The sequence below is a fragment of the Periophthalmus magnuspinnatus genome, chromosome 20 (genome assembly GCF_009829125.3).
Source record: "Periophthalmus magnuspinnatus isolate fPerMag1 chromosome 20, fPerMag1.2.pri, whole genome shotgun sequence".
NCBI lineage: Eukaryota > Metazoa > Chordata > Actinopteri > Gobiiformes > Gobiidae > Periophthalmus > Periophthalmus magnuspinnatus.
Window position 1 is genome coordinate 10903073 of NC_047145.1, and position 21706 is coordinate 10924778.

Below are 21706 nucleotides of genomic sequence, written 5' to 3' on the forward strand. Positions count from 1 at the left end.
GTCCTACAGAAGTCTTGAGCTTTCTTGCAGGCGACGAGTGGCTTTCTCCAGGGGGATGTTTCTTATTGTCAGTTTATAAACACTTCTTTGCAAAACATAAAACATCTTGTGAAAGACCAGTTTTTTGCAGACTTTGACTTTGAGTGTCTTTGGCTTGTACCCCATTGGTCCTCAAGTCTTCTGTCTCCCTCATTTTAAAAAACCTTTCCCTGGTCTCACTGGCAAGGCCTAATCCTAAGAGCAAAGCCCCTCTGTCCTTGCCTGATCTTAGAAACCAAGTCCTCTAAGCTAGAGGCAGTGGAGGTACGCGTATGTCGGTCAAGGATTCCCTCACATGTATCACCATAAACCTCCGCTCTGAGCCTGGCCAGAGGTGATTGCAGCCTGGATGAGAGTGGCCCTGCGCTGAAGGGGAGTGTGGGGGCCGGCTCAGGGTTAAAACTCCAAAGTGCCGAGGCGGGCTGATCTCAGGTCTACTCGGCCGTAGCCCTGGCGTCAGTCTGTCTGCCTTAATATCAAAATGCAGCTGACCACTGAAGTGAATGAGCTAGCTGTCACCAAAGAGAACGTGATCCACACAACAATGACCCCAGGCCCTCTACACTTAATTACAGTGCCTGCTCATTCGATTCATATGGACTTTCACGTATAGGTCAGGAAAAGCTGCAAGCTAAGTAATACAGTTGAACAAGTAAGTTACAAATATTTATTTTCTAGTTACTGAGCAACTAGAACATTTAAGTAGATCACCATGGTGAATATTTCTGAGTACTCAAGCTGGATGCAGGATGCAGGATGACTCAACTTTGAGTAAACTAAAGATCCGGGAACATCCTTGTAACATGGTTAAAGCTCAAAAATGTGACTCCTTTAAGAACCTTTCTTAACTAAAATGTAAATCAAGTACGCTACAGTTGTTGATAAAAACCTGTACATGCAATACACTCAAATACTATAATGCTATAATTATCAAAAAAACAAACAAAAACATTTAAAAATGTACAAAGACTGAGCCCTCATTGTTAACCTTGTCCATGCTCTGGAGAGCAGTCACCAGGGTCAGCACAAAAAGAAAACTAACTGTTAACTTTTTAATGCGTTTTGTAGGGCCAACCCAGGCATAGCACTGTAACAATGCTTTACTAAGTTGTGTTGCACTTTTTACACTTCAAACTTACTGAACACTGGCTGGGGATCTGTTTAAACACACATCCCCAAAGAGCTGTGCCTGCGGTGAGAGGGACACGTGCCTGTTTCCAAGTGTTTGCCTTTGTGATTGTTTCAATATTGGCTTTTGAGCACGGTGGCACGCTATAGTCCCCCAGCATTGTGAGAAGTGAGAGAAGCCTGAGGCACACTGCAGGCTATGCAGAGGGACCCCTTCCATCCAACCCTTTCATCAAGAAAGAACAACACGGGCCATGCTCTGCTGTGGCCCCCTGGTCCACTGCACCAGGGATAATCAGATCATCCTCTTTTATATAGCTTATTAGAGACTTCTCATGCTGTAAGATAGGCCATATTCTCACATGTACTTGCTGGATGATTTAAAGGGGGTTAAGCAGAGTTTTAAGTGCTTCGAATATCCACTTGTCTTGAGGTCACGCGGTGCTCCGTTTAACGCAAAGCCGGTGCGTGTGAGCGGGATATCTCCAAAAATGGCAACTCGTGTGAACAATGACAAGATTAAATGTGAACAGGCTAAAGAGGAATTAAGAAGAACTTAAGATGCTCAAATACTCAGCGTTTCTTGGTATCATCGCAGCAACATCTGTCTGAGCATTTTACCGCCTTTGAAATGCATTCTTTTTAATCAGGCAATTCACTGGGCTAAAACAATGGCATTGTTTTGATTAAAATAAGGCTTTGCTGAGCCTTGTCAAATTCAATGGTAACACAGCCCTAACAGTGGAACCAGCAAGACAGACTATAAAAGAATTTATCATGTGGACATTTTCAAATGGTTTCTTAAAGTGGGGCTAAACATCTAAACTCCGCCCACAACCACATTTCAAATAAAGCTGCTAAACTGGGCAGTACCTGGAGGACTAAAGAAGAAAGGGAGGGGGGTGGAAGGGCACCGTCTATTGGTATAAGGAACTGTGCAATTGGTCTAACAGGTACACTTTAAACTATACCCCTGCAGCCAAGTGCTTGGAATCAGGGCAGTCTTTTGTGATGTCACCAACTACTGGAAATTGCAGAGGCATCTGAACACAGCAGACACTTAGTTTTAGACATGTTTTAACCACAAAGATGCACATTTGTCTAGTTTGCGCAAGTTTTTTTTTGTTTTTTTAATCTCTAGAACAGTCGATAATGCTATTAAAACACCACATACATAGTTTAATAGCAATAGCCTTCCACTTGAATATCCACTACAGCCTCCTCCTGTTGCCCTATGGCATATTTGTTGTCTCCCGATCTCACCTCTTCTCTTTATTCATTTGCATTCCTTTAGCAGTGCGGGCCAGATAAGCTTCCCCATCCTTTTAAGCCAGCAACCCATATCTTACTTGTGTCTCTGGAGAGCCACAAGTATACATTGTTCTACACCGAGGACACTTGATGAAGACAGTATAGTTAAAATGTTTCTAGCTAGCATAGATATGGCAGCAGAGAGAGTTGGAGGGCATTCGCAAGACAGAGCAGAAGGATAAAGTGAGGGTAACAAGGCAGAAAATGAAGAGACACTTGAAAGAATGGAGCTGGAGGAGGTCAGACCCATCAGAGGCTTTAATGTTGCCTTCAAAGATGCCCGGGACAGGTGGCAGCTCCAGACAATCTCACAGCACAGAGCAGCATCCTCTCAGGAGTAGATAAGGGATTCCTCCATCCATGCACCCCCCACCACCCCGATGCCCACCCTCCTCATTCCCTCCCCTTCTCACTCCTGTCTCGGGGTTCTCCTAGACATGGCGCTTTGATGTGGCTCAGAGGGAACGGGCAGTTGAGGGCCACGGGGCTACTACAGAGCTCTTTGAATGACATCATAATTGTGCGCCCTGTGTGTGCTATAACATCAACATATGTGATATAGATATTGTACAATTAGCACATGATTGCACCTGTTTGAGCTGTCTGTTTTTGTAATATCCAAAATTACTGGAATGACACTGTCCTGCCAATTAGACATCTGCCATAGTTGAAATGAAACAATCTGCTTCATTTTGGCACTATACTACTAATGCTACTTACAATAAGGCATTCATTTTTCCAGGTGCTCAAAGTTGCTTCACAATTCGTAGCCACTACTGCACTGGGGCAGACTGACAGAAGAGAGGCTACCAATCTGTGCCTACACATCACATTCATATTAGGCAATGTGGGTGAAGTTTTCTTCCAGTTTTTTCAACAATAGTATGCTAGAGCTACTGATGCGTGACCACAGCACCTTCCCAGTGGTTTGTCATACAAGTATTAACCAGACCCAGCCCTGCTTAACTTCTGAGATCAGATGAGATCGGGGATTGGCAAAGTGGTATGGACTTTATTTGCCTCAATGAAATCACATGCATTAAATGGAGGGTAGTCCAGAACCACTATCACTGTGCATGTATGTAGGGGGAACGGGAGGCCTCCGAATTCATAGCGAGAATATGCAAACTCCACATAGGCAGTCCTCATCCACGTTAGGTATTAAATCCAGGAGCTTCTTGCTATAAGGCTATAGTCATAACCACTGCACCACCATGTCATCTATTTACTCTTCTTCCTCTTTACCACATTCTACCCCTTCACCCATGCACTCCACCTGCCATGCCTCTGCCTTTCCTCCTCATACCACTTTGAAGCTCCTCAGTGTGGGCATGAGCAGCTGTAGCCCATGAGGAGCACACGCTGCTGGGCCACGGGGCTGCTGGCCTGGAGGACCGCTGGGACCCAACTCAATCATGCTCTCTACGTCCTTGGTGCCCACACTTCCAGGTCTCATTAAAGCTGGGCTAATCCTTTTTAAGGTTTTCACGGACCCTGGGTTTTGTCTCTCTGCCCAGGCTCGCTCAACCCCCTCGGCACCACCTGCTCGACAAAGGCCCAAATGACTGTGACACAAGTTCCCGCGTCTGTTGCTTCATTTCGGGTTAGCTTCCCTCGTGCATTTGGCCCTTTTTGTTACTCCTCCCATTTCCCTTGATAGTACCTAGGCGTGGTTGTAAGTCTTTGAGGATTATTTGGGGTGGAATCTACTGACAGCTGTGCCATAAGTGGATTACAAGTTTGTCCTTGTTTTTGGGATGCAGCAAGGAGGGAGAGGGAGAAGTGTTTTGAATAATGAGACGATAGAAAAAATTGACTCAAAGCTGGACTAAGTTAAACAGTTAAAGGTTCAGTATGTAACATTTCTGGTGGAGGGTTACCTATTTTTTTCTTTCTTATTTCTTTATATTGTTGCTTTGCTTGGATTGTTCCAGAGTACGGCATGTAATATATCTATCTCCATGGTGACAAGCAGATGTTGCCACAAGGCCAAGCTACAGGTCAGATCTGTGAAGAGGGCAACCCCACTCACTCTAAAAATGCAAGTCTAGGTTTTGCACAATAAATACACCTGTCATGGAAAGTATGTTAGCCTGATTAACATAATGCTATACTGTGTAATATTCCAGGAACAGCAATAACATCTCCATTCTCCATGGAGACAAGCAAGTGACCAGTCCTCCACCAGAAAGTTGCACAGTCCTCCTTTAATCCAAGCGGGTGAAAGAGAGAGTAAGGTGACAGTGAAGTACACATTGAGTAAAAAAATACCACAGACTTCCAGATGTTTCTTCTCTCATAATTGGTGTAGAGGCCGTGTAGTCTGGCCCAGCACAGCCCAGCAGCCATTTGTCTGATTGTTGTGACACTGGGCTTTGTCTTCCCCTGGTGACACACAGTTTCCTCCATTAGCCCAAATAATGGTCACACTAACCCCCAGAGGCCCGCGCTCACGATGTCTAATGCCGGCTTCAAAACTGGTCCAGATACATGTTCTAGTTCCCCCGACATGATTTGTCTTCTGGAAATTTATTTAGTGGACCTGAAGAAAGTTGTGTGGATAGCCGCTAACAGACCCGGCTTGTAATAAGGCCCTTTGGTTTTTACATTTTAGCTACAAAATTAAAGTTTGGCCTTTACAGACTTGATATACAGATGTTTTAATACTGAGTTGTTCAAAAAATAGAAATAATGGTAATAATAAATATATATATATATATCCTAACCTTGAAGCTAAATGATTTCAATAGGAATGTTTTTCCTGTGCAAATTAGCACCATATCTTATATAACTATTCTGCATAATTAAAAAAGTATAGAAGTTATAATATACATGAACTACTATAACATTACTATCTTGCTAAAGTTGGATATGCAACACATAGTAATGCTTTTGCATTTAGTTATTCATAATGTACTGTGGAATGTGCGATTTGAAACAGGAAGGCAGGAGGGTATAGGTAACCAAACATGCACAGAATGTCTTATTAGACTGAATAATAATTTTAAAAATGAAAGACATTTTAATAATAATAAAAACAAAAAAACACAGTTAACAATTTAGACAATACAAGTTACCACATACAAAACAAGAGATGAGACCTCAGACAAAAACTACACACTTAAAAAAATATATAGGTTATTCCAATTCTGTAAAAATGCAACAAGATTTCTCTTCACCCTTTGACCTCTTGCGATTCCTTCGTCCTTACCAGCTCAAATTAATAGTAAGATGCAGCATTGCTATCACACATGCACATGCCCTCTCCAGGCCTAGGCCCTATCAGCGACACAGCTCTGTATCCGACCCTTCTGTCATCCACTGATGCTATCACCATTGCACTGTGACCCCAGTCCACACTGCAAATCAGAATAGTTTTTCATACCGTGCTATACATATTCATCACTCTGAAGAGAAACTGATTGTAGACAAAATACCACATTTCATTTCTAGCGCGACCTTAAATGCTTAAATAAAGATCTCAAAAATATCCAGCCCCCAGGCAAGTATAAATCATACAGGGAGCAGTCGGGCAGAATATGTAGCCTGGTCGTGCACGGAGAGTTTAAGCAGCTATACTGAGGAACACGATCGAAGCAAGAGAAAGGAGAAGGCCTATGTGCTCATCAGTTCATTTCAGTGTGAAGAAAGAAAGAAAAGAAAGATATCACGTAAATATGGAATTGTAGATTTTAGTTCCTCTAATATATCTTTCAATTGTTTACTGCATAAGAAGCTAGGCAAATCAGAAATGTTGTTAATTAAAGGTATTAGACAGATGATGAAAACAGCTTTTTCACATACCATGTTGTCCAGAAATTAAAACTATGATATGTTTTGTATTTTGTTTATACTATTTTACAAAATATTGAGTTACTGGATGCCTATGTTTAACTCAAATAATTTCATTGTTCAGCTATGCACTAATAGCCCTTGAAGATGCTGTACCCAATTTTTACCATCTTAAAATGTGAAAAATTTAAAACTCTTTATAGCTATCGTAATGTTTTCCACACTTTCACAAACCATCCTACCCTTATAGCTGCTTTTACATTATATATGTTCTGGGACATTTTTTACTAAGCTACATGGACAAAAAATCTGTTACAGTAATCAACATGGCAGATTTTTATTTTACTAGAATAGCTCTTAACTTTATTTAGAAGATATGATTAGAAATTAGTTTGATGAATGCTAATTTTGCTACATCTAGCATGGACATTTTCATATGACCTACATTTGTCCCCATTTTTGACGAAGTGCATGAACTGTGAAATGCTTTATTAAAGTCACAGGCAATCTTAAGTCTCAAACACAAACAGTATTTGAATTCTATTGTAAACAGCAAACCGAAGAGCCAGTGGTTAAGTACGTCCTTGGGCAAATATGCATAGACTTGTAGAACCATGAAGGAAAAGGATGGGCATTGGCCGACTAGTTCAGTCTAGACAAACAAATTACTTTTGACAGAGAGCGGCGCTGGAATGTATGCTAACTCTCAGCGTGTATTATTGCAGTATTTTTGGACTGCTCGTACTTTGTCTTCTCTCTTCTTTTCCACCATGTTAATTGCATTTCGCCACAGAAAGACCGTCTACAATGCGAGAACAATTGGGACCATAAAAACAGAAGCTAAGAGTGGAATGCGTATTGATTTAAAGGATATAGCATGGCGCGATCTGCCAGGCTGCGTATATGATAAATGACAAAGATAATGGCAAGACATGAAATCCTTCCCTCTGCAGAATGTTGTACAGTACGTGAGCTAAAAGGGTAACATTAGACTAATTTATTCAGTGGTAATTAGGCCATTAGACTTGAAACAATCTGGGACCTGTAATTAAGCAAAGCACTTGAAAAGTAAACAGCGATTCCCAATGAGGCCAAGCAAAACAGGCTCCCAAAGTGTTATTTACATGTCCAAACAACTCGGGCATGAGCGTAAACAAACAGGATGATAAAGAGGCAGGAGGGAGCGGGAATTCTCAGTGCAGGAGCGGGAATTCTCAGTGCGGTTGTAGCCCCGTAGTGCTGCTGCTGCTGCTGCTCTGTGTTTGCGGGCTTCTTTATTTTCACATGGCATTAACGATGAGAGGGTGAGGACTGGAGAATTCCTGGCTTCCCAATACATTTGTTTAATGGTTTAAGACTATTCGTAATGTGCCATGCTTTATTTCAGTGCAAGAGGAAATTATAGTGGAATGTGTTCAAAGTTGTTTACTGAAGAAGTTGTTTCATTATATTTGCATGTTTTAAACATGCAAACATTTTATGGATGTTTTTCTTGCACTGATAAAGATAGAAAAACATGTGTCCTTATTGTTAGTGGGCTTGCATCTCCACACACCTGACTCATATCTGGCCTGGAGGAGGGCCTCTTCCTGTTTGTTTCCATTAAAATGTTGTTCCTTTGGCTATAATATTACACAGTATGGTATAAATTTTCTATTTTAACTTCTATTTTTAACTTTCTATTTCAATAGAATCATGCAGGTGACATGCCACCAGAAATATTCTTTCACCAAAGACCATTCGCATCCAGTAGGGCTGGGACAAGATCTCGTGCCACAAGATCACACAAGAAAAATTAAAACAAGATTGTGCACACATGTGGAAAATAATCTCGTGAAATTTGTTTTCCATGTGTTTACATTTGGCTTTGGTTAAGCTGTCGTGAGTTACATCTCTTGAGAAGCCTTAGTTTAAAAACATAAAATAAATAAAAATTATGAAGCCAAAATTGAGAACATGATAGCACAATTTATTGTCTATAAAAAAAAAAAAAAAAAAAAAAAATCTAAATCTTGTCTTGTTCTTGTGGTCCCCATCTCGTGTCCTGTCTTGTCTTGTGGGAAATATGTCTTGCTCCACTCCAACTATTCAGTACTGACAAGATGCAAAATTTCTCCTTATGTATAATAGTATTGTCAAGATACTAAAATTTCAAACTCGATTTCAGTACTAAGGAATAGACTCAATACTTAGTGATAATAATAATAATAATTAATGATTCTGATACCACTAAACACTTTTTATTTATACCACAGAATATGAATTTTAACATGAAATAATAGTAGCTTCTTTTTTATTACTATGTGGTCTTATATCTGTGTAATCTCCCAGTCATCCAGGTATATTCCATAGGGCTCCATGGGTGTATACTAGTCTATGTGGCTTTATACTTGTACTGTTACAGCTCAAGATCATTCTAAAGCTATTCAGGAAACATTTATTTTTGTGCTGTGAATGTGACTTCTTTAGTATCAAAAAGTATCGATTAGTGTCTGATTTTCGATACTTTTGACAACCCTAATGTATAACGGGCAGCTTATAACTTTATTTAATTGTTTTATTGATAACAGTGTGGCCTTAAAACACTTTTAGCAAGTCATTTCCTAATTTTAATGTAAATCATATCAGTGCAGCATTCGAACTCTCATAGTAATGCATGTATCTCCTGAAGTTGTACTGAGTCTATAGAATCAGAGCAGAGGTGTAGATCAGCCTATCTGCAGAGGAGCGTGTCTGAGCTCTGAGATCATGAGTGCGCACACAGAGGTGGCATAATGAAATGTGGCAGTCCCAGCCCAGGCCGAAGCTTCATCTGGTCCACATTAGATATTCACAAAGCCCCAACCCAGCCTGGTCCTCTCTCTCCTCGCTGTTCTCACTTATGACAGTCTGTCAGGGGCTTTTTGTGTTGCAGCCCAAAACGTTTACCGGCCCCACTCTGTCCTACGTCAGAACCAGTCCCTGAACCCTCACCGGAGCCATAGTGTTAGCCGCTAGCCAACAACAATAAACCTGCAATGCTGAGCTGACAACAAAAGACAATGGAGGAAAAGTCAGTATGTTTACATGTTTACCTGGAAAGCTGGATAACAGGCCTAATCCAATTTAAACTGATTTATCAAAATACATGTAAACCTGGGAACTACGATTTAGATGTCGTAAATCAAATCTCAAATATTCCAATAACACATCCACAGAATACGTACACCTGCTGCATGTAACCGCGCCTAGTAGGGCGGTACTCAAAATATCGATAAAGCAACATTTCGCAACAAACTGGCAATACGTGATACATTTAAACAACATGGATGTATTATATATTGTAGAATTTTACACCTATTAACCTGCTCACTACTGCTTTAAGCCTGAATCTACTGATCTACTGTTCTGAAAAGGTGACTCATTCAAAAGACAGTGGTATTCTGATATTAAGGGCATTGTAATCATGATATTCCCATGGATTTTATTACTCTACATTACCAAAACATTGATTTAGTAAACTTTTAACACAGGATTTCTTTCACATCCATGTATAAGGACATTTATCAGATCAAGGTATGAGTATCTGAATATGTATTGTATCATGGACCACATATTGGGATATGTCTTATATTGGGAAGTACTTGGAAATACAATGCTCAAAAGTAGATGAGATGTCGCTTATTTATTACTGCCAAAAGTGTAGTTACATGCATGATAGTCATTTTATTAGTAATTATAGCTGGAAAGTTTTAGTGCTAATGTTAAATTACTAGACTACCTGAATGCCTCGTAGCCCTCGTTCGCAGCTATTTGGTTTTTTGGTTTGGTTTTGGGGCTAAGAACATTTGAATTTGGTTGTTTATCACACTTGGATTTTCCTGTGCATGTAAATGTAGTGAGTGTTTGCCTTTCATCACTAGCCAAATGACGATTGTGAGTGACAGCTGAAATTCTATTCAAGTATCACATCAGCTGGGTTCCTTTGTGGATAAAGTTCATTATGAAACGAGATTAACCAATAAGAAGACTGCAAATGACACGCTTTAGGCTTCATCCTTCCTTCGTCATCCTCTTCTTTAGAAATGATTCAAGTGTCCAATAAAAGACAAGGCAATTACCATCTTCTGTGTAATGAAGGCAAAGCTGCTCTTGGTCCTGCTCTGTGTTTGTGGGGAATTACAACTAATGAGCTTGGTCAAAGTTTCATTTTAATTGCCCTTTCATTAGAAGCCATTTGTAATCGCGTCTTAATGACTCCAGCCCTCTTTTTAACCAATATTTCTACTCTGTAAAAGTTAGATCATTATACAGCAATGTGACAGTCTTTCCCCGTGCTTGATTGTTGCATTAGAAACCACTCTTAAGGAACACTTCAGTTTCACTTTTTGATGTGGGACAATTGAAATAATTCTGGATACTAACTTTCAATAATTGAATGCACTGTTGATGACTTATCTTCACCAATACTTAGGTTGGTTCACACTTAAGGTTGTGCAGTCAATCAGAGTTTAATCAGATTAAGATGAAATAGCTTTAATTGTCAATATCACCTACAGACAGTAGGTGATATTGACTCTGTCAGTAAAACCATAGTTTGGTAGCCTTGCCAACAAGACAAATTCTCGCTATTTTTGTGAGTTCTCAAACTCTTGAGAATCCATCTTGTTCAGCTCCAGCTGTAGCATTTGCACTGGTGGTGACCTATCACACACTCACCAATCACAGGGCAGCACTGTGGTTTGTGCGGAAACCAGTGCCAAACAAACCAAAACAAACATGGAGATACAGACTATTTAGTATGTGAAAAACTTGGTGCTTCGTGCATTTGTGGATGGGTGAGATTGGAATTGGAATGCCCTGAGACAGAATTTTCACAAGACGAGGCGAGCCACGAGATGGAGTCCACGAGAACGAGATGAGATTTTGAAATATTTTACATTGTCAAATCACAAATCAATTCACAGTTTTAGTCACTTGATTTTAAACGAGTTAAAATGCGTATACATTGTGTTGTGAATGTATTTTTGTGTTGATATAGCCAAATTAAGTCATTTTCATGATATGCTTTTATAGCTTAAATGCATTAAGCAGCCTTTATGCCTTAAACAAACTTTTATCTATATTTAAACACTAAGACCAGTTCTGCAGTGTAAATCCCCACATGCATCATTACTGATTACTACAATATACTCAATAAACAATATGTCTATTACACTTTATTTTATTATTTAAATGATTACACTAAAACTGGATCCGCTTGTCTGTTCTGTCCCATTGCTCCAGCTCTTCCCGCCTCTCCCCCACTGTGCACACAGGGAGACATATACAGAGGAGGAAGAGCACGTCTCTCCTTCTTTCTTTCTTTCTTTCTTTCTTTCGTTCTTTCTTTCTTTTAAGTTATGGATGAAGAAAGCCTAAAAATCTCTTTGTGGATCTTTTGGAGACAGTGTTTAAAAAAACATTGCATGATCCACACTGTCCTCGGGTGCATATATTTAATTATATTTTTTCTCGACAATTTAGCACTGATTATCTGTGTCAATACTGGTCATATCTCTACGAAATGAAAATGGACAGAGTTTCAGATGTTCTCTGTCTGAATATGTGAGCTACAAGTCTCTATGTGGAGGAGTTTTGGTTACAGCTGCTCAAAGATATGCAACTTTCCAGAGCTTGAGCAAGCCCGTGCCAAATGTAAAGACGGAGGATCAAATCTTGTAAGATCGTTTTTCCCTTGTGCACATAGTGTCGTGGCAATTTGATCTCGCGAGATCTCGTGGCACAAGGTCTCGTCCCATCTTTAGGATTTAAGTTAATGTTGATTTTTTAACTTGTTGTGGCGCTTCGACCAATCAGAGTGAAGTATTTGTATCAACTTTCTGATCATTGATTCCCTTTTAAGCGAGAGCCATCACAGATTGATAACATAAATAAAAATGTCTTTCAATATTTATTTTATCAACAGAACAAAACAGACTTTTACTGATAGAGGATTGGTTGTACACCTCTACTTTAAAAAGACCCAAGCTGATGAGTAAATCTCAATATCAATTCAAATTCGACTAACGGCTCAACTCCATCCTCACTTTTTAAACAGCAAATAGTCTAAAAGAACAGACTTTTCATAGGAACATTGCAGTTTGTTGGAAATTTGATTTGTGTTTTGCTCTTCCTATGTTTTGTTGTGTATTAAGTGGCCCAGAATGCCCTCAGATCTCTACCAGCGCAGGGGCAATTTGGTGTGGGAGTAAACAGCAGCGGTCCCAACAGGAAACCAGGGAGATGGATTACTGGATGGAGTCTGCCCTGTGTTCTGCTCTATACTCCTGTACACATTCTCTCGGGTGACACTGGGACTGTTTGCCTTTCTAATGGAGAGCAGCGGCGGCTACGGAGAGGTGGCAGGCACTGTTTAGATAGGGCTATGGTAAAGTAAACTCCTGAGCGGGATTTAAATAAACCTCGGTGGACGGCAGCAAAGTTATGGCCCAGCATTTAGGGGAAGGCGGGAGGGGGAGAGAGCGATGATAGCGGAGGAGAGGAGCGGTAGTCGAAGGTGTCAGGTGGTGGGTTTGTTGTTTCTGGGGCGTTTGTGAATTTGTAACAAGAAATAGACCAGGTTGAATTTGAATGTGAGGTTAAGTATACAGTGAATTGTAGTGTTGAAATGTAGGAATTTTTTACTTAACAATCAGGGAATCTTAAAGGGGATTTATTCTGTATGTTTTGTAGCCTCTGTTCCCTATTTGCAAACTTTATTATCATTACCTAACTGAAGCAAATCCAGGAGATTTCATCGATACTGCTGTGTTTGAACAAAAACTGAGAAGAATATGATGATGTTGATGATATATTAATACAAAAATGCAAATCTATGTGTTTAATTAAGAGCAGCAAACTAGATGTTAAAGTTCCCTCAGTAGTTCTTGAAATAGGTTGGATTTGTGAGAGGCCTCAGTATTAGGGTTGTCAAAAAATCAATACTAATTGAAACTAGTAGCAAAACTAGATACTCATTTGAAGTATCACACAAAACTGTACCTTTCTTTAAATTGTTTCAAATGGTCTTCATCTATATCAGAACTAGTATAAGACCACATTATAATAATAGTGACACTACTATTAGTTATCAAAATCTGTATCAAGCCTTTCTCCAAGCATCAGCATTTAAAATATGAGCATCTACTCAGAACAGCAGTGCCAAAGTATAGATTTCAAACAGGAGTAAATGTAATAGAACACAAATGCAAGCATGTTTATAGTAAGGGGGACGTATTCAATAATCGAAATCTGCATTGAATTGACATAACAAAACCTTTTACAGATTAGATTCTTAAGTCTCTCAACGTGGGTGGACCTGAAACTACAGTAAACCATCTTCTACTTTGACTATCTTAAATTTGTCTCTGATGTATCCAACCACAACTTTTACCATGCAGAACCGAGAGACATTTTTAAATTGTATGTAATGGTTGGCCTCTTGTTGAAAAGTGCAGTGCAGTGTAGGCGCTTGGCTGTGTTGAATGACGAACTGCATAGACATGTAAACAAAAGGGGATCTGGGTAATTCAATGGCGGACGTGGGAAGTGAGGCGAAAAGGTGGAGTCTTTGTAATAATTCTGTAATCTCTATAGTCTACCTCTCCAAAAACCACCAAAGTTTAGAAGGAAGCAAGTCGCAAGGGATTAAAGAGCGAGATTAAAGAACAGGAATAGTGTTTACTCCCACTGAGCGCGTGCAAAAGCAAAAAGCAAAAAAAAAAGTTCATTTTCAACAGACAACTGAGAGTAGATAGTAAACAAAGCTGATTCTGGAAGAGTCTACATAATTTTAACATTCCAGCCTTCCCCGGCAGATTAAAAACTGGCCTGGCCAAAAGTCAGTAGTTTTGGTGAAAGTGTGTCAGTACCAAATACTAATTTTGATACTACATTTATAATAATAAAAATAAACATTAGAATGTAATTTTCAACTCAAAATAACAGTAGGACAGGTTCAGTTGTGCGATATTTATGTAGTGTTTTGTATCAATACTTTAGTAGTATACATTTTTTGAAAACTCTCATAGGTGAACCTTTCGAAGTTTTAAGACCCGGATAATTGTGGATACATTTTTAACATTAGGCCTTTGATACGCATAACATGAATAAATCCATATATGAATAAATCTATAGATAGGCTATTTTAACTAAATCTGTAGAAGTGATATTAAGAATTGCATGATTTATACTACCTATTCTCACTGCCTTTTCAATGGAGTAATAAGGAGAACATGCAAATTCCAAATACAGAGCTCTAAATGATCTGGTCAGGGATTTGAACCTGAGGGCTTCTTGCCATAAGTAACAATATTGCAGACCAATTTAGTCATTTTTTTTCAAAATATATGAGTCTACAGTGGATTAAAAAGTCATGAAAAAATATTACAACCTTTGAATTCATCTAGTGTACTTCCCAATTATACCCGGCTATTTCTCAGTTGCGGAGACTGTATAAACAGCTGTGCTAGAATCACTGCTGGGAGCTTAGTCTTCCAAATGTACTTAGATTACATCACCTCACCTGGGTATCTTGGCTAGGATATAGAGGCTTTTTAAGTGATCCAGATCATCAAAAGAAAAAAAGAACTTGGCAACTTTTAACTACAAGTAATGTGTCTTTTAGTTCTTTTCTTCTAGTGTTATTGTATAATTGCAGACAAGTTTACACTTTGAAATTTACTAAATGGACATTTTCCAACAAGGGCTTTTAAGGGATAATCTCACAATTTTTACACAAAGTCTTTACCCTGTTTTTCAGTATCTTGAAAAGCGTTTTATGCCCTACATTGATGTTCTGAAAAATCTGAAATAGAAATAAGACTAGCAAATCAATAAACCTGTATAGCCAGAATTGACACGGGCTATAAACCGATTATAACCCCCCTGGCAGCAATAATGAAGTTTCAGGTGTGAATATTTACTAATAGTTACATTTTATGACTTGTGCTGTGAAGTTCATCAGACTCTACTTGGCCACAATATGTACGTTGCACATCCAGGCCTAACTAAGTGAATGACGAGTTAAGCAGGGCAGCTGTGTTTAGCATAAACGACACTTGTGGAGCAGTGGGTTGCCAGATATGCCCCCTCTCGCACCTCTGCAGCAGCTGTTTACCGGCACAAACACACAGTGCAGGCAGCCTGGAGAGCCGTGGAGGTATGCACATGTCGACATATGCACCGCCCCGGGGTGGTGATACTCGGCTTGGCAAAAGTCTCCCCCATAATAAGTCATAAAGTAACATGTGTTAGGCAATAACGTGATCGTGCAGTCTGTGGAGTTCAATTAATTAGACCACTAGATTGTTTATTTAAAAGGTTATGGCTCAGAGTTGTAAAATAAAGTCATACATATGCGTTTTAATGGTGTTTTGGTACTGCCAACTGGTGAAAGAAGTACTCACTTTCATTATTTAGTATAGATAAAACATTTGCCAGTCAAGTATCACATGGACATTTTCAAATTATTAGTTCCCACTTTCGATTGTGCCTGGTAAAGTTAATAAACTAAAAAGTATTTAAACAGAATTTGATTAAACATAAAAATAAAAAAAATATTTTATATTTTAAAATATAAAATATTTTTCATATCCAACTATTGCAGGTCAACAATTAAGGCATTAGAAATACAGTATACAAACTTTGTATACTTTTTACTTCAATCAACTTCAGAGATGTACAGGTACCTTTTTTGCAAAGTAAGTGCATGTATTATGAAATGAACCTGTAGCTACAATACAAAATGCACTTAAGTAAAGTAACATAATACTTGCACTACATTACTGTCCACCAATGGTTACTGTAGTAAGCCGCACTGAGGAAAAAAAAAATCTTGTGTTACTTGTTGCAGCTTGTCTAACAATGGGCGCACAGCTGCAACACTAAATTCCATATTTACGATTACATCGCGTAAAACCGTCAAGGTTAGAGGAGGAGTATAAACATAGGAATATAGCAGAACACACACAATTTCAGGGATAAAAATAAATTAATTTCCCATACATCATTGTACAATCCATTGGCTAAGCTAGCAATGCATCATTTAAATGCTTTTCCTGTTTTTCCTAATTTTGTTGAAGTTCAGCCTCAAGACTTTTAGGTAAAATTATTAAGGTCTCTTTTGGGTGTGTCACTAAAAATATATTTTTAGTTTTTCAGCTGCATTTGCCTAATAACCTCTCCATTATAGAGGTTCATAGTGTAAGGGTTAGAAAATGTTTTAATAAACATATTTTGACAAGCTTTCAAGATCAAAACTTTAAACTAAACCAAAAATGGAGCAACTCTAACTTAACAATTGCCTAAATAATCAAAAATTGTAAATCTTTATTACATGGAATACCATGGACATTTTAGTATGTTTTTACCTGGGCTGTGCAGCACTTAAAAAACTGTCTGTCTAACTTGTCCTTATCTCTCTTCATTAATTCCTGTCAAAGCTATCCATTCATGGGTTTCACTTGGGATGGCAACAGGCCTCTACTGTTGTAGCAATAACACAATTTAAACTAAAATATTATATCTTTTCAATGGGAAAGGTCCTCACAGAATCCTAAAAATAAGGAAGGAAACTTTTTTACATGCACTCTTCCAGAATGAACTGCCAACTGAAGCAGTTCTAAGACAGACTTTGGGCATCATTAAAAGTCAACTGGCAAAACCATAACAACTCTCTCCTTTCATAAGCAGGATATGCATTTGGAGTTTACTGATTAATCAACCAAAAGCAGCAGAACCAGAGCCAGTATCTAAGCACCAAAGTTTACCTCTTCAGTAAACTATTAATCTTACCGCAAAATTCAGTTCAAAAACCCAAAGTATAATCTCACAAATATTTATCTCTAAACTTTCTTTCTCTTGCAGCCGCTCCACAGTTCTTCCCCACCTTCCACCCGCCTGTGCCCATCGACGACAGACATGCCCAAGGCCGGTACATCTACGAGCCTTCCCCTGTGCCCCCGCTACATGTGTAAGTCCATCATCAGCACTGCAACACACACAGTTCAAATCGCACTCCAGAACACATCTAATCCCACCATATCACTCGCCCTTCCACCTGAAATCTATCCTCATCAAATGGTTCTATAGGCAGGTTTTCTACAGTGGTTTAGTACAGTCTTTTTCAAGTCTCTTTTTTGAGTCATGGCACTTTTTTGGTTGAAAAAGTCTGTGGCACCTACTAAATATTTACCAAATCACTCCTTTTAGAAAAAATGATATTTATGATGTAGCAAATACTGTCCATGTCACTGTGTCTAGTTCTGTAAATTTGGTATTGGTGAGGTGGAAGTTTGCTCTGGACATTCCAAATTAGCAAACTAATAAAAAAAAAGTGAATGAAATAAACTGTTCACTGGTATGCTGGTTGAAAATCAGGGGTCTAGTACACTGGAGCCAATTGTTGTATGGGTTTGTGAGTGGAATTTGTAGCAATATAAAAAGTATTGTCTAATTTTATGATAGCGTATAAGCAGTAGACTTGACTTGCTTTTATTGTGTTTTGTTTGCCTTCTCACCATTTCAGCTGACACACGTCATGGCCATAATAGGTAAATTCTTAAGAGTTGTTTCCAAACCGATTCACCAATTCCCATTTCAAACTACCACTCAGATCATTTAGTCTTTATATTGCGCAAAAAACATACATTCCAACTGTGAGCTGGAGCGCCTTTCCACAGATCCAACTTGTAACTTGCCTGATGGTTGCAACTGCTTGTCTTTATTGAGATTGATAAGTTCAACGTTATAGTGTGGGACATAGCAAATCAGAGATATGGTGGCCCCTCCACCTGAAAAGTCACATAGTGTACCCTGAAATCTATTTATAATAGTTTATTTATAATAATGATTCATTAAATTATATTTCACTTGACATTTATACAGCCAAATACTTTGCATAACATGGTGGAAGAGAACTTACTGTTATGATGTTCTTGAAATACTTTCTCAAAAGTGTTGGTCTTTTTATATGCCGGACAAGAAAATACACAATGAACTTCCTTTGGAAACAATGAAAGCAAAGCCACAAACACGGGCAAACTTTTTTCCAAAGACAAAGTTAGGACTTTCAACCTCTTTGACGTGCAACCAAAACAAACCTTACTAAGTCTTTTATACACAAGCCCCCTTTTCTCTAAAACACTAAAAGGAATAAATGCACAAACTTCAGTCTACCTCTCTCAGTATACTTTTATTGTTTCGGTTGCAAATGAAACTTGCTACCAATTTCTCTTATTTACAATCACATGATTAAGAAAAATTACAAAAATAATGAATTATTTAATAGAACCACAAAAATATATGTGAATTCCCCTTGATTGGGCTGGTACCTGGTGCTCACATCTTCCTCCTCAAGGGCAACGGATCAAAGGGCACAGCCTTGTACGTGACTTACATGATCGAGACAACGGAGCCACGCAAACCAACATGTGTCAGCGCCATGGAAATGAGAAAGGGGTAGAGGAAAGGAAAAGGAGAGAGGGAGGGAGGGAGAGCCAAAGCAGCCCCATAAGAGCCATGATCAAGCCCTGTCAGAGGGGAGCCGCCTCTGACATCCCTGACACACCAACTGTACTCCAGCTCCACACCTCATCTGTTCAGGCAGCCACCGGGAGCAATCGCACTACAGCCACTTAAGTTTACAGCGTCCCCAGTCTGAGGTGTGTGTCTGCTGGCTTACTGCAGACATGTAAAACTAGTCCAGTAGAAGTGAGATCTTGGCTCATTATGTAAATAAGGTTAAAGTCATTGGTTTCAAACATAAGGATTCCTTCCTGATGTGAAAACTTTGGCATGCCAACAGTCCACCGTTGTTATAGCAATAAAACAAATTAAAATCAAAATATTATATCTTTTGACTTGCAAGAGATCTCCAGAAAATCCTTCATATCCGGAAGGAATCATTTACTTGAAACCCATGAATACGTTATTTTTCACAGTCCCGCTGGGGTAACCTGTCAGGAGCAGTAGGCGCCTCATTGCAGTGCCCAGGGATGCATCTCCAGATCTTGAGCGAGGCTTAGTGAGGACTACCTTAGCTTGAGGGCTACCTATTGTTTTGAGTTGATGGAGGAAAGTGGAGTGCCAGAAAGAAACCTACCCACACACAGGGACAACATGCAAACTCTGCACAGAACAACCAGAGCGTTCTATCCTTAAATCCTGTTTGCGCTGGATTCATGTTTTATTGCAGTTTGATAATTACACTCAAACAACACTTGAAAATTGAACAGATACATCCCTAAATACTAGCCTCCTAGGACCTGGCATCCAGATATGTGGACAACACATTTTGGGTTGTCTAGGCCACAATCCAAATTTTTAGAAAAAGAAGAACAGCATACAAGAACAGCAATGCAGAAATATTCAGTTTAGAATATTTTTAAGAGTTTATTTATTTTCTTTTTATAAAGGCATATATGTCTTCCTGCTCCTGTCAGCAGCACTTCAAATGAGCCACATTGTTCCGAGAGGCACAATTGTTGTTTCTCATTTTGCTTTTACACTTAGGACAAATGTTGCTGTGTTCAGGCACTTAATAAATAGTTTTTGCAAATCATTAGTCAAATGTTCTGTCAAAATGATTAAAACGTAGAACGAATGCCCGCACATTTTTTCATGACTTCAATCCACTGTAGACATTACTACATAATGTAAAAAAGATAATTCTTTGTTTTTACACTCATCTTGTCCCAATCAGCCCAAATAACAAAGAGAAATTAATAAAGCATGCCATGCGAGAGCTCAGGTCCTAGAAGGTTAAGATGCAATTCCAAATGGTAAGTCTAGTTAGAACACTATGCATGTTTTCACGTTGCTTGGAGAATCTATATCCCCCAAAAAGGAACCAACCCACATATCACATATTCTCACATTAAGGAACTTCCCCATACATACAAGTCTTTCACAGCCCTTTTAATGAAACTTCTGGCTGTACAGCAGGAAGGAAAATGTAAAACCACTGCAACTGTCAGTTCTACCTTACCATTGGTCCCTAGCCCTTACCTTTATACACTAAACCTAGAAGTCACATTCATTTCAGCTATCTCCTTAAAATGCACGAGTCGCTAAAGAACTCAACCATGACACCACTGAAATATGACTGTGGGTGTAGCGCGTATGCAGAACAACTCTTATTAGCACTCTTGTTAGCCGCGCCGGTGCCCTGGTCAGCACGCAAACTTCAAAGACCCCTCTCTCTCCTCATGAACCTCTCGCTCCCTCCGCTGTTAATCACTCCCCCTCCCTCATCTCCCCTCTCCTGCCATTTGTATTCCTCACATCCGAAGTGCGTTCCGGAGAGGAGATGCTTCATAGTCCAGGCGGCGCTTGTTTCCATTCCACGCGAGACACGGAGGAAGCGATCAGTGAGCGACAAATTGGATGGGGCAGCTACTTGGGCCGTATTACATTTGATATTCTTCATCATTATCAACACCCATTTTTTTACTCCCCTCCTCTGCAGGCATATCTCTCCCTTGCTGATGTGCCACTAAGCGTAATGAATTTTTTATGTCCCCGCCACCCCACCTCTCAACCCCGTGCTAAAGAATAAGGGGGAGGAAGTGTAAAAAAACGTGAGGTGATTGATGTCGCGTGTCACCGCAAACAAAATGGCAAATATAATTTAGCATTTAGCTTATGCAGAGATGGGGGGAACATGCGGCAGCGACACAGGCTTGAACAAACAGCGGTAGCTTGTTATCCATCAGGAGCGCTTTGGTATGATCAGGAGCACAGGTGGGAAAAGGGGGAGGGCTGGGTGTTGGTGGTGTAGGTGGGGGCTTTCCGTAGTCACTTTGCCTGGACACGAGTTATCTGCATGCTCCGCTTGGCTGTCAACGTGGACACGGATGCTGCTCCGCCGTGCTACTTATGGCCTATTTATCCAAGCCATTAAGCATAGATCTGTTTAATGCGACACTCCACGTCCAGGGAGACTATTTGTCATTATTACAAGACAGCTGTTTAGGAGTTTCAGATCAAATGACAAAATTGGTAAATATAATATATTGTGCAGATTCTAGCATTCCTTAACATGTATTCAGCCTGTAGAAAAAGCAAGACAGTTTAAAATTGCTGAACTAGCGTAGACAGAAAAAACAGTTTACATACTTGGGAAATGTGGTATCACAAATGCTTTACCGTATGGGATTAGTGTATAAAAAGAGGCCAATCAAAACTTCATAGGCCATAGATCTTATATGTCAGTGATCTATAGTAAACCTTTACAAAGCCTAATCTAAAGTGGTTTCATAAACTGGTTGTGGAGGGCGATCCACCTGCTTGTTTCCACGGTGTTATTGCTTTGCCTGGAATGTTCCACAGTAGGACATTTCACTTCCATCCATCTTCTTCTGCTTATCCATGGCTAGACCGCGAAGGCAGCAGTCTAAGCAGGGACTCCAGACTT

General features: G+C 39.5%; 1 protein-coding gene across 1 annotated transcript in view; it reads left to right on the forward strand.

Annotated features, from left to right (window-relative positions):
• The window catches only part of gli3 (GLI family zinc finger 3), a 132347-nt gene that overhangs the window by 42905 nt on the left and 67736 nt on the right, over positions 1 to 21706 (forward strand). The window contains exon 4 of the mRNA XM_033985981.2: positions 17158 to 17263. Within this exon, the coding sequence (XP_033841872.1) occupies positions 17158 to 17263 (106 nt within the window). The remainder of the gene's footprint in view (positions 1 to 17157; positions 17264 to 21706) is intronic.